The 12,183-nt window shown below is 36.6% G+C and overlaps 1 protein-coding gene across 7 annotated transcripts in view; it reads right to left on the bottom strand.

Annotated features, from left to right (window-relative positions):
- The window catches only part of LOC148855063 (PPR containing-like protein), a 34,878-nt gene extending 25,675 nt beyond the window's left edge, over window positions 1-9,203 (bottom strand). For all 7 annotated transcript variants that reach the window (XR_016113256.1, XR_016113257.1, XM_088986234.1 and 4 more), the window contains exons 1-2: window positions 8,988-9,203; window positions 8,788-8,877 (exon numbers count right to left, since the gene is read on the bottom strand). Coding sequence is in view for 5 of the 7 variants with exons in the window: in XM_088986234.1 (XP_088842360.1) it covers window positions 8,788-8,877; window positions 8,988-9,049 (152 nt within the window). In the remaining 2 variants the exon portion in view is untranslated. The remainder of the gene's footprint in view (window positions 1-8,787; window positions 8,878-8,987) is intronic.
- Between the last annotated feature and the right edge of the window lie 2,980 nt (window positions 9,204-12,183).

Genomic DNA, 12,183 nt, shown 5'->3' with positions numbered 1-12,183 from the left:
ATGAATAAATATTTTATTAACCCAGAAAATAAGAGTTACAGGCAACCTAAGGAAAGGCACGAGATGTGACCTTTCCTTTAAGATTAATTACAGCATTACAAGATCAGATGAACATGATTACAAGGTAGTCCGTAGTCCAAAATAAAGAGTCCCGAGAAACCCCCTATTTAGCAAGTGAATCAGCCATAGAGTTTGCTGATCTGCCTACCCACTGGACTCTAACTGTCATATTTCTTGTTATCCATTTGACTTTTTTAAAGAGGTCTCTATAGCCCCAAATCACAGAGTCCAGATTCAACAGCCATTCCACCACCACCTGAGAGTCCCCTTCAATAAGCAAGTGCTCTATCCCTAACTGGTTTGCAAGCTGGATACCTTGTACCGCAGCAAGAAATTCAGCCCTTATGCCCAGACCCACAGGCCCTGAATATAAGGATATGATCATACTGTCTTTATTTCTCAAAACTCCTCCTATACCCAAGGGTCCAGGGTTACCTCTGCTACTCCCATCAAAATTCAGCTTGACGAACTCCTCCCTAGGTAGCTCTCATTGTACTAAAAGTCTATTTTTCCTGGTAGAAGTATTTGCTACTGCTAACCAGTTCCTCCACAGGTCATCGAAGGAATAACTATCAAACAGGTTTAATGTTTTCAACCGCTGAATTGCCCTTGTTAAAACACAGTCCTTAACTTCTGGCACGCTCCTTTCGTTTTCAGAAAAAAAATCTGGTGTTTCTTTCTTCCCAAACAGTCCACAAGATTGCTGCTCTAATAACCTTCCACATAATTTTCCCCCTCTTTGGGTGCCACTCAAAAGTAGACAGGCTAAACAACAAACAAATATCAGATGGTAGGTTCCACCTACTCCCAAACAGCCCAAAAATCCAATCCCATAGAACTGCAACAAAGGAACAAGAGATCAGTAAGTGGTAACAGTCCTCACTTTGAGCTTTACAAAGGACACCAATTCAGAGATAAGCACCTATTTGGTCTCTTCCTCTGCAGGTTTTCAAAGGTATTAATCTTACCAATAGTAGATTTCCCAACAGAAAACAGCAATCTTTGGGGGAATAGGTCTGATCCAGACTTCTTTAACTGGGAAAGCCAAGGGTACAGAAGAAGAGCAAAGGGATTTGAAAAAGGAGGAGCAAGTAAAACGGCCTCTCGGGTTAGGGGTCCAAATTCTTAAATCAGAATTGGGGGGATCCAAGCAAGTGGACTCGAGTGATGACAAAAGTTCCAAAACACGAGCACATTCATCATCACTTAACCCTTTTCAAAACCCAAAATCCCAATTCAATGCCAAAGGAGAAACCGAGGAAGAGGTAAACTTGGAAATCGGCTCTTTCTTGTAACGGGACAGAGAGTAAAGAGATGGAAAAAAGCCTTTAAGGGGTTGGTTTGCCATCCAAAGGTCTTCCCAAAAAAGAACATTATTTCTAGAGTAGACATCATACCTGACTAGACTGAGAAAATGGGGAAGAATCCCATGTATAGCCTTCCATGGTGTTGTAAAGGTCGCCCGTCGAGATATCCCAGCATCCCATCCATTCTCTAAACAGCCATGAATTCTAGTCACTACCTTGTGCCACAGTCTCTCCCTCTCCAAAGGCCATCTCCATAACCACTTCCCTAGCAGAGCTTCATTCTTGTGAATTAAGTTACCTAGTCCTAGTCCCCCTTCTTTCTTGCTTCTGCTAACTATCTCCCACCTAATGAAATGGTCTTTCTTCACTTCCCCTAGCTCCCACAAAAAATCCCTCATCAGTTTTTCTAACTTCTTAGCTTCCCTTGAGGGTATCCTGAATACCAATAGAAAACAAATAGACAAACTAGCAAGTGTAGCCCTAATCAATGTCACTCTACCCCCTATGGAAATATAGCTCTTCTTCTAGGATGCCAATCTCTTTTCTAACTTTTCCACAATTGGATACCAAAATCGACTTTCTTTGGGGTTACCTCCTAGAGGAAGCCCTAAATAGGTCAAAGGCCAATGGGACATAGAACATCCTAAGCAATCTGCAATAGCCTCTATCTCCCCCTCCTCCAAATTGATTCCCACCGTGCAGCTTTTATCAAGGTTGATTGACAAGTTGGAGACAAACTCAAAGGATTTAATAAGAGATTTCAAGTACTTCACTCTCCTTAGGTCTCTTCCCTCACAGAAAATGATAATATCAATCGCAAACTGAAGGTGGGTCACCAGGACATTATTTCTACCTACACTCCAACCACTTATTAGCTCCTCCTTGTCTGCTTTAGAAATCATTCTGGTAAACACATCTGCCCCAAGTGTAAACAAGAAAGGTGAAAGTGGATCACCTTGTCTTAACCCTCTACAAGCTAGGAAAAAATCCTTGACCCCTCCATTAACTAGAACTGAAAAATGACAAGAGGTTATACAACCATTCACCCAACTACACCACCTGTCCCCAAATCCACATTTCCAGTCCACCATGTCATAGGCTTTTTCAATATCCAACTTACAAACAAAGCCTTGATTGTCTGATCTCCTCATCTCCTCCACACATTCATTTGCTATGAGGATCTTATCTATAATTTGTCTACCCTGTATAAAAGCTCCTTGAGTTTGAGTAATGAGAGAGGGAAGAACCTTTTTGAGTCTCAATGATAGCACTTTTGCCACAATCTTGTATATGTTGGTCACCAAACTGATCGGCTTGAAATCCTTAGGATGTTTTGCATCTAGTCTCTTAGGGATAAGAGCTAGGAAGGTAGCATTTGTCCCCCCGACTAATAACATGGTTGTTTTCAAACTCCCTAAAAACCTCAAACAAGTCTTCTTTGATAATGTTCCAATAGTCATGATAAAAGGCCATGGTAAATCCATAAGGTTCAGGCGCCTTGGGTCTATTCATTGAGAAAATAGCTTTCCTCATCTCCTCTTCTTCAAAGTTTCTTTCCAACCAGCCCATCTCTAAGGTAGATAAACTTGGCCAATCCAAATCCTCCACTCTCACCCGACTCCCCAAAGGTCTACTCAAAATGGATTTAAAGTGGGCTACAACACAGTTGGCTATCTCCTCTTGAGACTCAATTTCCACCTCCTCGACCTCAACCTTAGCCACAAATTTTTTCCTCCTCCCATTGGCCATATCATGAAAAACTTGGTATTCCCATCCCCTTTCTTGATCCACTTATGCCTAGACTTTTGCCTCCAGAGATTTCCTCCTCAAAAGAACCTCTTCTAATTCTTTCTTCAACCTCCATCTCAACTCTCTGTCTTGTACACTCATTATCCTTTGATACTCCTTTGAGTCTAGATCCTCGATTTGAGTTGACAATTTAGCTTTGAGCTCTTCCACCCTACCAAACTCCTCCCTATTCCAATCTTTTAGTTTAGATCTCAAACTTTTTAATTTCTTATGGAACATCACCCCTTTCCACTCCATTCCTCTAATCTCTTCTCTCCACTATTCCTCAACCTTTGGCACAAAGTCCGGATGTGTTAGCCACATGTTCTCAAACCTTCGGCACAATTCATTTCTCTCAATAATTTATTGTTATAAATTGCAAATATGAAATTTCTAATTTCTCATGATTTTTCCTTTTTTATTTATTATTTTATTTATAATTATTTATTAATTTAAAATTTTATGCTCAAGAGGTTTGAACCTCTTACATTCTAGTTTAAGCCTCATACCTTAGGACAGTTGAACACTTTGCATCAAACCTCTGTGTTTTAAAACATTGGAGTGCATTGACACTATAGTGACTTCTTTATAAGATGGTCACCACCTTGAGTGCTGTGTACATATGATGAAGCAATGATTTCAAAGTGGTCTATCTTGTTTAAGAGTAAGGTTAGAATGGAGTTGCATTCTAACCGTGCTTGAGTCATTTTTTTTCTGGAAAAAGATAATTATAATTTCATTGAAATTAGTACAAGAAAAGAGACACAATGTATAGCCCCTGTACACAAGATTCTGTACCCTGAGCCTGAACAAACCTTTCAGCCTTTACAAAAAGAGATTAACACTATCAAAAAACTTTTCAAAAGGTATTCCTTTAAAAGATGGGAAGAAACTTATCCATGAGAAAAGGGATCTACATATTCTGTTAACTATTTCCTCCTCCAAAGCTTGTTGTCGATAGAAACTATTTCATTTTAACTTTGCTTGAGACATGTAAAAAAATATAAACATATACATAGGCATAAATGGCTTTGCTTCAATTCAACCATCCAAGCCTGACCAATAATGCCAACTGGAACCTTTTAGCCCACAAATAAGGAGGGGAAGGCAAGGCAAGACAAATAATAAACAGAGGAGAAAACATCGAGATGTTCTGGTCTCAAAGGTTTTTGCTAGACTAAAAGGAGGCCTGTCTGGGATTAAACCAAGCAAGAAGATCTTGAAGATCAAGGAAACCTCTAAAATTTTTAGTGGTTAGTGGGTTAGAGACTGCAATGTTTGAGGGTGGGTCTAGTGTTGGTGCTCAAGGGAGGCTGTTGTTTCTCATGGGTTTTGAAGTGTTCTGAGTGTACTGTCTCTGAGGTTGAGTTTTGCCTGGTCTATGGTTGTTGTAGTTTGTGTTTGTTTAGTGGTTTTTCTGAGCTCTTGGGTTTGGTGATTTTGTGGCTCGGCAGGGTTGGTTGCTTGTTTATGAGTTGGAGTGTGTTTTTCTTTTTCTTTTTTTATCAGTAACTGAATTTCATTAGATTAATAAAAAATAATTACAGGATTAGGAGAGGTAAACTGTCTTGCCTCTCCACCACAACTATGCAATTACAAAAGATCCCAAAACAAATGATTCCTTTCCACGCCTTGCTTAGTTAAAACATCAGCAAAGGCATTTGCGATCCTTTTAACCCAGCTGAATTGCACTTCCATATCTTTCGTCAACCATTTAAATCTCTTTCTCTCATTGTTGTAAATCCAGAAACCCTTATCTTCCTTTTGCAACCATTCCACTACTAACTTTGAGTTACCTTCATCAACTTCCTAACATCCAGCTCCTTTGCCTTTTGCACTCCTTCCATGACAGCCACAACCCCAGCCCTTAGAGAATCACCTACTTCAATAGGGCCCGAATATAATTCAATAACTCTGACTTCATCATCTCTAAAAACCCCTCTGATACTATAAGGACCTGGGTTTCCAGCACTACTCCCATCAAAGTTCAGTTTGATGTAATTAAACGTAGGAGGAGACCAAACAGGACATACTGGCCACTTCCATCCATGAGTTCAAGATATCACCTGTTGAGAAGTTGGCAAACATATCCATAGATTTAATCCAATGAACCACTCTCACCATAATGGTTTCTATGATAGCTTCTCTACTTCTTTCCCTTTTTGAAAACAATCTTGCATTCCTCTCTTCCCAAGTTCCCATATGGTCCAACATACAGCCGCCCTAACACATCTCCATAAGACTCGTACCCTTTTCTTTGGCCACTTCAAGAAAGAGGACCAAACAAGCTTTGCACATTAGTCGGGGGAGACTAGTGAGGAGATATGCACCAATTTGTTCTTTTCCTTTGGAGTAAATCACAAGTATTAATTCTTTCCAGGAAGACTTCCCAACAAAAAACCCCAAACCTCAACCACTAGAAATGGAATTCCAGAAGAATCAATAAGTTGAATGAGGGCCTTGAAGAAAGAAGCACATGAAAATTGAAGGAACCGGAGGAGGAAAGAGTTCAAATGCAACTATCAGGTTTTGAGGAGTCCAGGTAAACCTCATCAAGGATATGAAGCAAATCCAAGACCTCGTTAAATTCTGAATCACTCAGACCCCTCCTTAAACCCAAATCCCAATCAAAACCAGTTCTTAAACTTGAGGGAATCAAGAAAGATGACACAGGTTTATCCTTATATTGTGATAGGGAAAATATGGCGGGATATTTATTTTTCAAAGATAGATTACCCACCTGAACCTGTTCCCAAAATTTTATAAGGTTACCAGAACAAAGGTCATACCTGATAAACAGCAGGAAAGAAGGACAGCAATAATGGATTTCCAAGTCAATGTAGCCCCAGCCAAAATTCCAACATCCCAACCGTCAACTGCAAACCCACGAATACTAATCACTATCTTAGCCCAAATCTTGTCCTTCTCCATAGGTAGTCTCCATAGCAACTTTCCCAGCAGAGCCTCATTTCTTTTTAGTAAGTTACCTAGGCCTAACAAAACCTCATAGTTACATGAGTGTGTTTTTCATTTCTCTCTTGACTGACTTCTGGTCACTCCCCTTCTATACTCTACTTTTCTGTTTAATAAATTTTATTTTTATTACCAAAAAAATAAACAGAGGAGAAATGAATGAAAGATACTTAATTATGTTACGTGGTCTTTTTAAACATAGTAACCAACCTATGACAAGTTCACGTCCTGAAGAAAACTGTTACTAAACTTATTCAGTGTGTGTGAAACCTGCCCCAAACCCAAATAGAGGCCGTTGAGGCAAGACGCCTGCCCAAACTGCACCATCTCTATCCCTAAAATAATATTGGAGCAGAGACAATTTTAGAAGGAACACAAGCTTGGATTTGGGGTTACAAGACCTAGAAAACAGTATAGGGTCCTATGGCTTCTCACATTCCTATATTTTGAGAGAATCAAGATACATGTTTATGGATGTCTTTGATTCTAATGGTGTATTGTACATACCACTTTGGGAGAAAAAGGTGTGTGCATGGAGCCTATGGTGGTTTGGGGATGGCGTCCCCAAAGTGAACCAGATGTGAAATGTATCCATATAGCGATATTTTGGGTATTTTATGCACCACTAATATGTATTCTCTATGGGGTCAAATTAAGGTTTATGAGAGGAGAAACTCTATTCTTCAGGAACTAGCAAGAAAAACCTATGGTTATAATGCCAGTTGAAAATACATTGGAACTTCAATGTTCATATGAATGATTTAAAAGGTGCACCTGCACACAGGTGAGGTCCCAGGCACAGCACTTTCAAAAGGCACGCGCCTGGTGCACACTGCGTTTCAGCCCAAGCGCCCCTAGATCCAACCAAGCCCCTTAAGTAAAGCCCAAACAAGCCCATATCAGAGTCTTAAATTCATAATCCCTATACTGTTGCTCATTCATTCATCATAATAAAAGATAGGGCCATTTACTAGAACACCCCCTATAGTTTCACAGATTTACTTAAACCTACACTATAGTTTGTATTTTACTAAAATACCCCTTATAGTTTGTAGCCTATTTACTTAATCGACCTTTCATCAAGAACTATATGTTTTTCCATCTGAAAATAGTAACATGATCACCTAAACTAAGTGGAAAATGTTCAAGGGCATGGGTCCATGGTTGTTTATTGCAAAAGTACCCCTAACACTTTTTGTATAGAAAACAAAACTGACCAAATAGAGAAAAATAGAGTGGTTGCCCATGTTTTGCTAGGGAAAAAAATGGTATTTTTGTTTTTAGTTTCTTTTGATTAAATTTATTTGAATGGACGTTAGAGTTAAAACTGTCATTTTCCACTTTCATCTAATGGAAGGTCGATTGAGTAAATTGATTGCAAACTATAGAGGATATTTTTGTAAAACACAAACTATGTAGGTTTTAGTAAATTCATGAAACTGTGGGGGGTGTTTTAGTAAATGACCTTAAAAGATATTTTTAAAAGACAATTAAAATTATAAAATCCTTTTTATAGAAATTAAGAATTTAAGACTTTGTCATGGGCTTGTTTGGGCTTGCCTCAAGGGGCTTGATACAAAAGCAACTCAGAGAATGAAGAATGCATAATGTTTAACATCACATTAGCTATTTGGAGTAATGCAATTGGGAACAAAAATATAAAGAGATTGAGAGTTTTACATGCTTTAATATGTTTTATATGTTTTTCTTTATTTTATTTGTAAATTATCATTTTAAATATGTTTTACATGTTATGTTTATGTATTTTAGTTTTAGATAATAGGTTTTCTTAAAACATTTATTCTAAGTTCATATTTTTAATTAATATTATGTTTAACATTTGTTTTTTTTTTCTTTTTTTTTTTCTTTGAATTTTTTAGCATTTTTGCACCTTGCTTCGAAAAGGCATGAGGCGCAAAATGCCCCTTGCGCTTTTAAAACACTAGTTCATACATGGACAAGATGAGGACAGCCAAAAAGGATCTCCAGTATTACTATCTACTGTTACACAATTAAGACAGACGTGATTAGAAAGTGGGATCAACTTGAAATATGATCTCAACTGTTCATTTTTACCATTTATAGATAGCTTAGAAAAACAATATCTAAGTTAGATGGTTAAACCATTAAAATTAAGTAAAAATGCTTTTTACTTTCTCTGGAGACGCTCGTAGTTGGAATGTTGGATATTTGATCCTCTGGATATGCAAACTGCGGCCTCCGTCTACACCTTCAAGTCTCGCAGACCCAGGCACAAGGCACTCAAATTTTTCATTTTGCATGATATGGATATATGAATGTCATTTAAGAAAGTCTCATCACACTCACCCACAGAAAGGATAACAGAGATAAAAGTAAGTTCAATTGATGCAGACCCTAAAATGACATTTTATTCTCCAACGAGTCTATATCTACAAAGGAAAATAAATCCCATATCCATGCGCCTCAGACAGCAGCCTATATAGGACTTATTTCAAACGCTAATTAAACCAAAACGAAGGAGCCCTTAATTTCTAAGACCTTAATTATTTATTAATTTACAGTAGGTAAACAAAGACTAAATTGAAACACTAGAGATTGCATCAGATATAACTAATCTTGATAGTCTGACGCCAAATTTCCCACAACAATATCCTAGAAGATTAAATAAAACCCGCACCTATTGTTATGGGTACTGTGGTTAACGGAAAAACTTGTAGAAAAATCGCATCTTCCCCATAGTGTGCCTTGCTTTTCAGAAAGAAGATATCTGGAAGGGACAGAATACGCAGGATATAAGTTCCACTGACAGAGAAAGAGTTGCACAGGGCATGAAGGTTGTCTCCTTAGTTGACATTGACAGAAGACGTAGCGACGTACCTGTTCCTAAATCTTCCACTCCATCGCCGAAAGCAAGAGAAAACCATAGAACTCCTCACCATCGCAAAGGAAGCAATGGTGAATCAGAGTCGGAGAATCAGAGAAACCCTATGTCCGTTGTATTCTGGCGCCAACACTTACAAGCTCGTTACCTGGAGACTTCAACAAATCAGCTACTCCCGTTGGAGTAGCGCTAGGCTAAAACCGTGAAATCACGACCTTCGACGTATTTCTGTGGCCCTACTTTACGTCACTTCGTCCAATTCAAGGTGGACCACATCAATGCATCAAGGGCCGTGATTCACGGTTTTAACCCAGGGCTACCGAGAGTAGCTGATTTTTGAGCGGAGCCAGTAACAAATTCAAACTCACGTCAGCGTCCCCTCGTCCACATCAGCCCTTGGCCAAGTCGTCCACGTCAGCCCTTACCCACCAACCAGATTTGAGTGCGTTTTGCATTGATCGGGGCGTCAAACCTCTTCTTCCTTGAGTCAATAGTCAGTGGGGTGGCCACGAGCTGAGCTCTTCACAATCTACTCGAGTTGAGCATAGAGAAGTTGAGTCGAGCCAAGCTCGAGCCTCATACTATTCGACTTGGCTTGGCTCAAATCCACCCCTACATGTGAATTTGTAACCGAGACTAATTGGCTTAAGGGGTGTTTTTAGTGTGCATGAGAAATTGGTGGGTGTGGATTGGTCCACACCACATCCTATGGCAATGACCAATCCACACCATACCACAGTCTACAATTGTTATGAATTGTGAACAATTTGTGTGGATTAGACCAGGCCACACCCACAGTCAAGGTATAAAATATCGATATGATATGTTCGATACAAGGCATATCATATGATATCTTTGAAAAATAGATACCGTATATGCATGGAAATCGGATGTCTCATCTTTTTTCATGCATATCGGACCCATATCGGGGCGTATCGATTAGAGTATCGACAAAAAAAATATGGCCAAAAGCTAAAAAAAAAAAGGAGAAAAACAAGTTTTATTTCCCTAAAATAAGCCTTATTTCACCCCCAAATGACTCTAAAACTCCAAACCCCATTCCTAGAGTGCTAGATTTGCAAGAAACAAGTGTGAATTGTTTTTTTTTTATTTTTAAAATTTTAAAAGTATAGCAAAAATAGGTAAGTTTTTTCAATTTTTTATAATATCTTGTGACTTCTTTTTTTCTTGAATGTTTAAATTTATGTTGGTCTACATTTCTTATATTCAAAATCATAATTTTTTTGTGTTATTAATAAGTTTATGGAAATTTCATAAAGATATTTGGGGAAATATAAATTAATAAAAATTTTGAAAATGTAATTTTCCTCTGCCTATAATGACTAAATATGTTTTAGATCTATGGATTTATCTGTCATATCCATAGAGCAATTGAAGTTTATTCTTTAGTATTTTTTTTATTTTTTTTATTTTTAAAATTAGAAATAAGTAATAATTAATTATATTTTATCATTTGATCACAACAATTGAATATATTATAATTCTATGGATGATCTATCATATCCACAAACCAATTGAAATTTCTTATTTAATAAATATTTTTCATTTTTATATTTTTAGAATTAAAAAATAAATAATTAATTAATTAATTATATTTTATCATCTGATCACAATGATTGAATATATTATAATTCTATGGATGATCTATCATATCCACAAAGCAATTGAAATTTATTCTTTAATAACTATTTTTTGAATATATTATATAATGTTTATTTATTTTTTATAATTTTTGGAAATAAATAATAAATAATTATCGATTATATTTTCACTTAGAAGTTGTGCCAATGCATGTTTTATGGTTGATAGGAGAGTTGGATTTTCCATCCCATAAAACATTAAAACTTAAGAATTATAATTTATAAATTATAGTTAAGCATATAATTTTTAATGAAATTATAATTAACTATAATATATTTCTTCATAAAACCATTAAAATATATTAGTTTAATGTGAATACACCTCATTAAGGTCTTATATTTAGTTTTATTGATGCATTTTTATGGTTTATTAAAGTATTTATAGTGTTTCCAAGCGTATCTATGTGTATCTTAATTTTTCTTCGATACGCATGCTTATCCAAGGCGTATCCCAATACGTTTCTTAAAATCGCCTTTCCGATACTTTGAACCTTGCCTATAGTGGCGTTCTTTAGGCATGATGTGGATCAATCCACACCACACTTTTTTATTCAATGTATCTCATATACATTTTGTGAATAATCTACACAGTTAATCATGAATTTCTAATTTTTAGATTTTATATGATAAATATATTGAAAAATGCATCAATGAATTAATATTAGCCAATAAATATTATTTTTTATAAAAACAATATTAAAATAATTAAAAATAAAAAACATATTTTAAATATTTAAAAATATTATTTTATTAATAAAAATATTTAAAATTTAAAATAATTAATATTTTATTGATAGAAATATTAAAATGTGAAACAGACAATAGGATTTCAACTTTTTAGGGAGAGTGTGAAGTAGGGAATTAAAAATAGACTGTGGACGGGCCCTAACCATGAGATTTTTATCGTGCATGAGAAATTGGGGTGTGGACGGGACTTGTCCATAGCCAGCTAAACAAATGTTCATCCTGTAGACGGTCCATGAGATGAACACGATATCGAACACCGCCTTAATTTATAGGGTACTCCTCTCACCTCCCAAATTAATATGAATCTCCATGGGCCCAGGGCCCATGTCTATGTTTTGATATATTCCATGGTTTAAGGGTCCAAGTGTATCAAAGTCCAAGTAAGCCCATTATTGTAATATGATGATTCTATTGGCACGACCATCAATTTTAGATGTGATTTATTAGCAAAGTGGACCGATGTGTCATCATAATCCTAGGCCGTAAATAACAGAACGAGACTCTATTTCACAATTACATTTACATGTGATTTTGGAGAGGCTGTCATTCACTCATACCAATACTTTGAAAATTGCAAACAACCACAGACATTTTAGCATGAAAGCATTAAAATTGATTTGTTTTTTCTACTGGATGTTCAACGATGTGAATGATGTTGTTTTCTAAAACAAATTAAGACAACTGCCACTGATATAGCAGGTGTTTATTTTCAAAAACAAAATCATTCACATTGTTAAACACCCTTGAAAAGGTTTTAAACAAATTTGTTAGACAACCTCACCTA

Source organism: Nelumbo lutea, chromosome 4 (genome assembly GCF_056320005.1).
Source record: "Nelumbo lutea isolate HS-2025 chromosome 4, American lotus-T2T, whole genome shotgun sequence".
NCBI classification, from domain to species: domain Eukaryota; kingdom Viridiplantae; phylum Streptophyta; class Magnoliopsida; order Proteales; family Nelumbonaceae; genus Nelumbo; species Nelumbo lutea.
The sequence above is the reverse complement of the archived record's forward strand: the minus strand, read 5'-3'. Positions and strand labels throughout refer to the sequence as shown.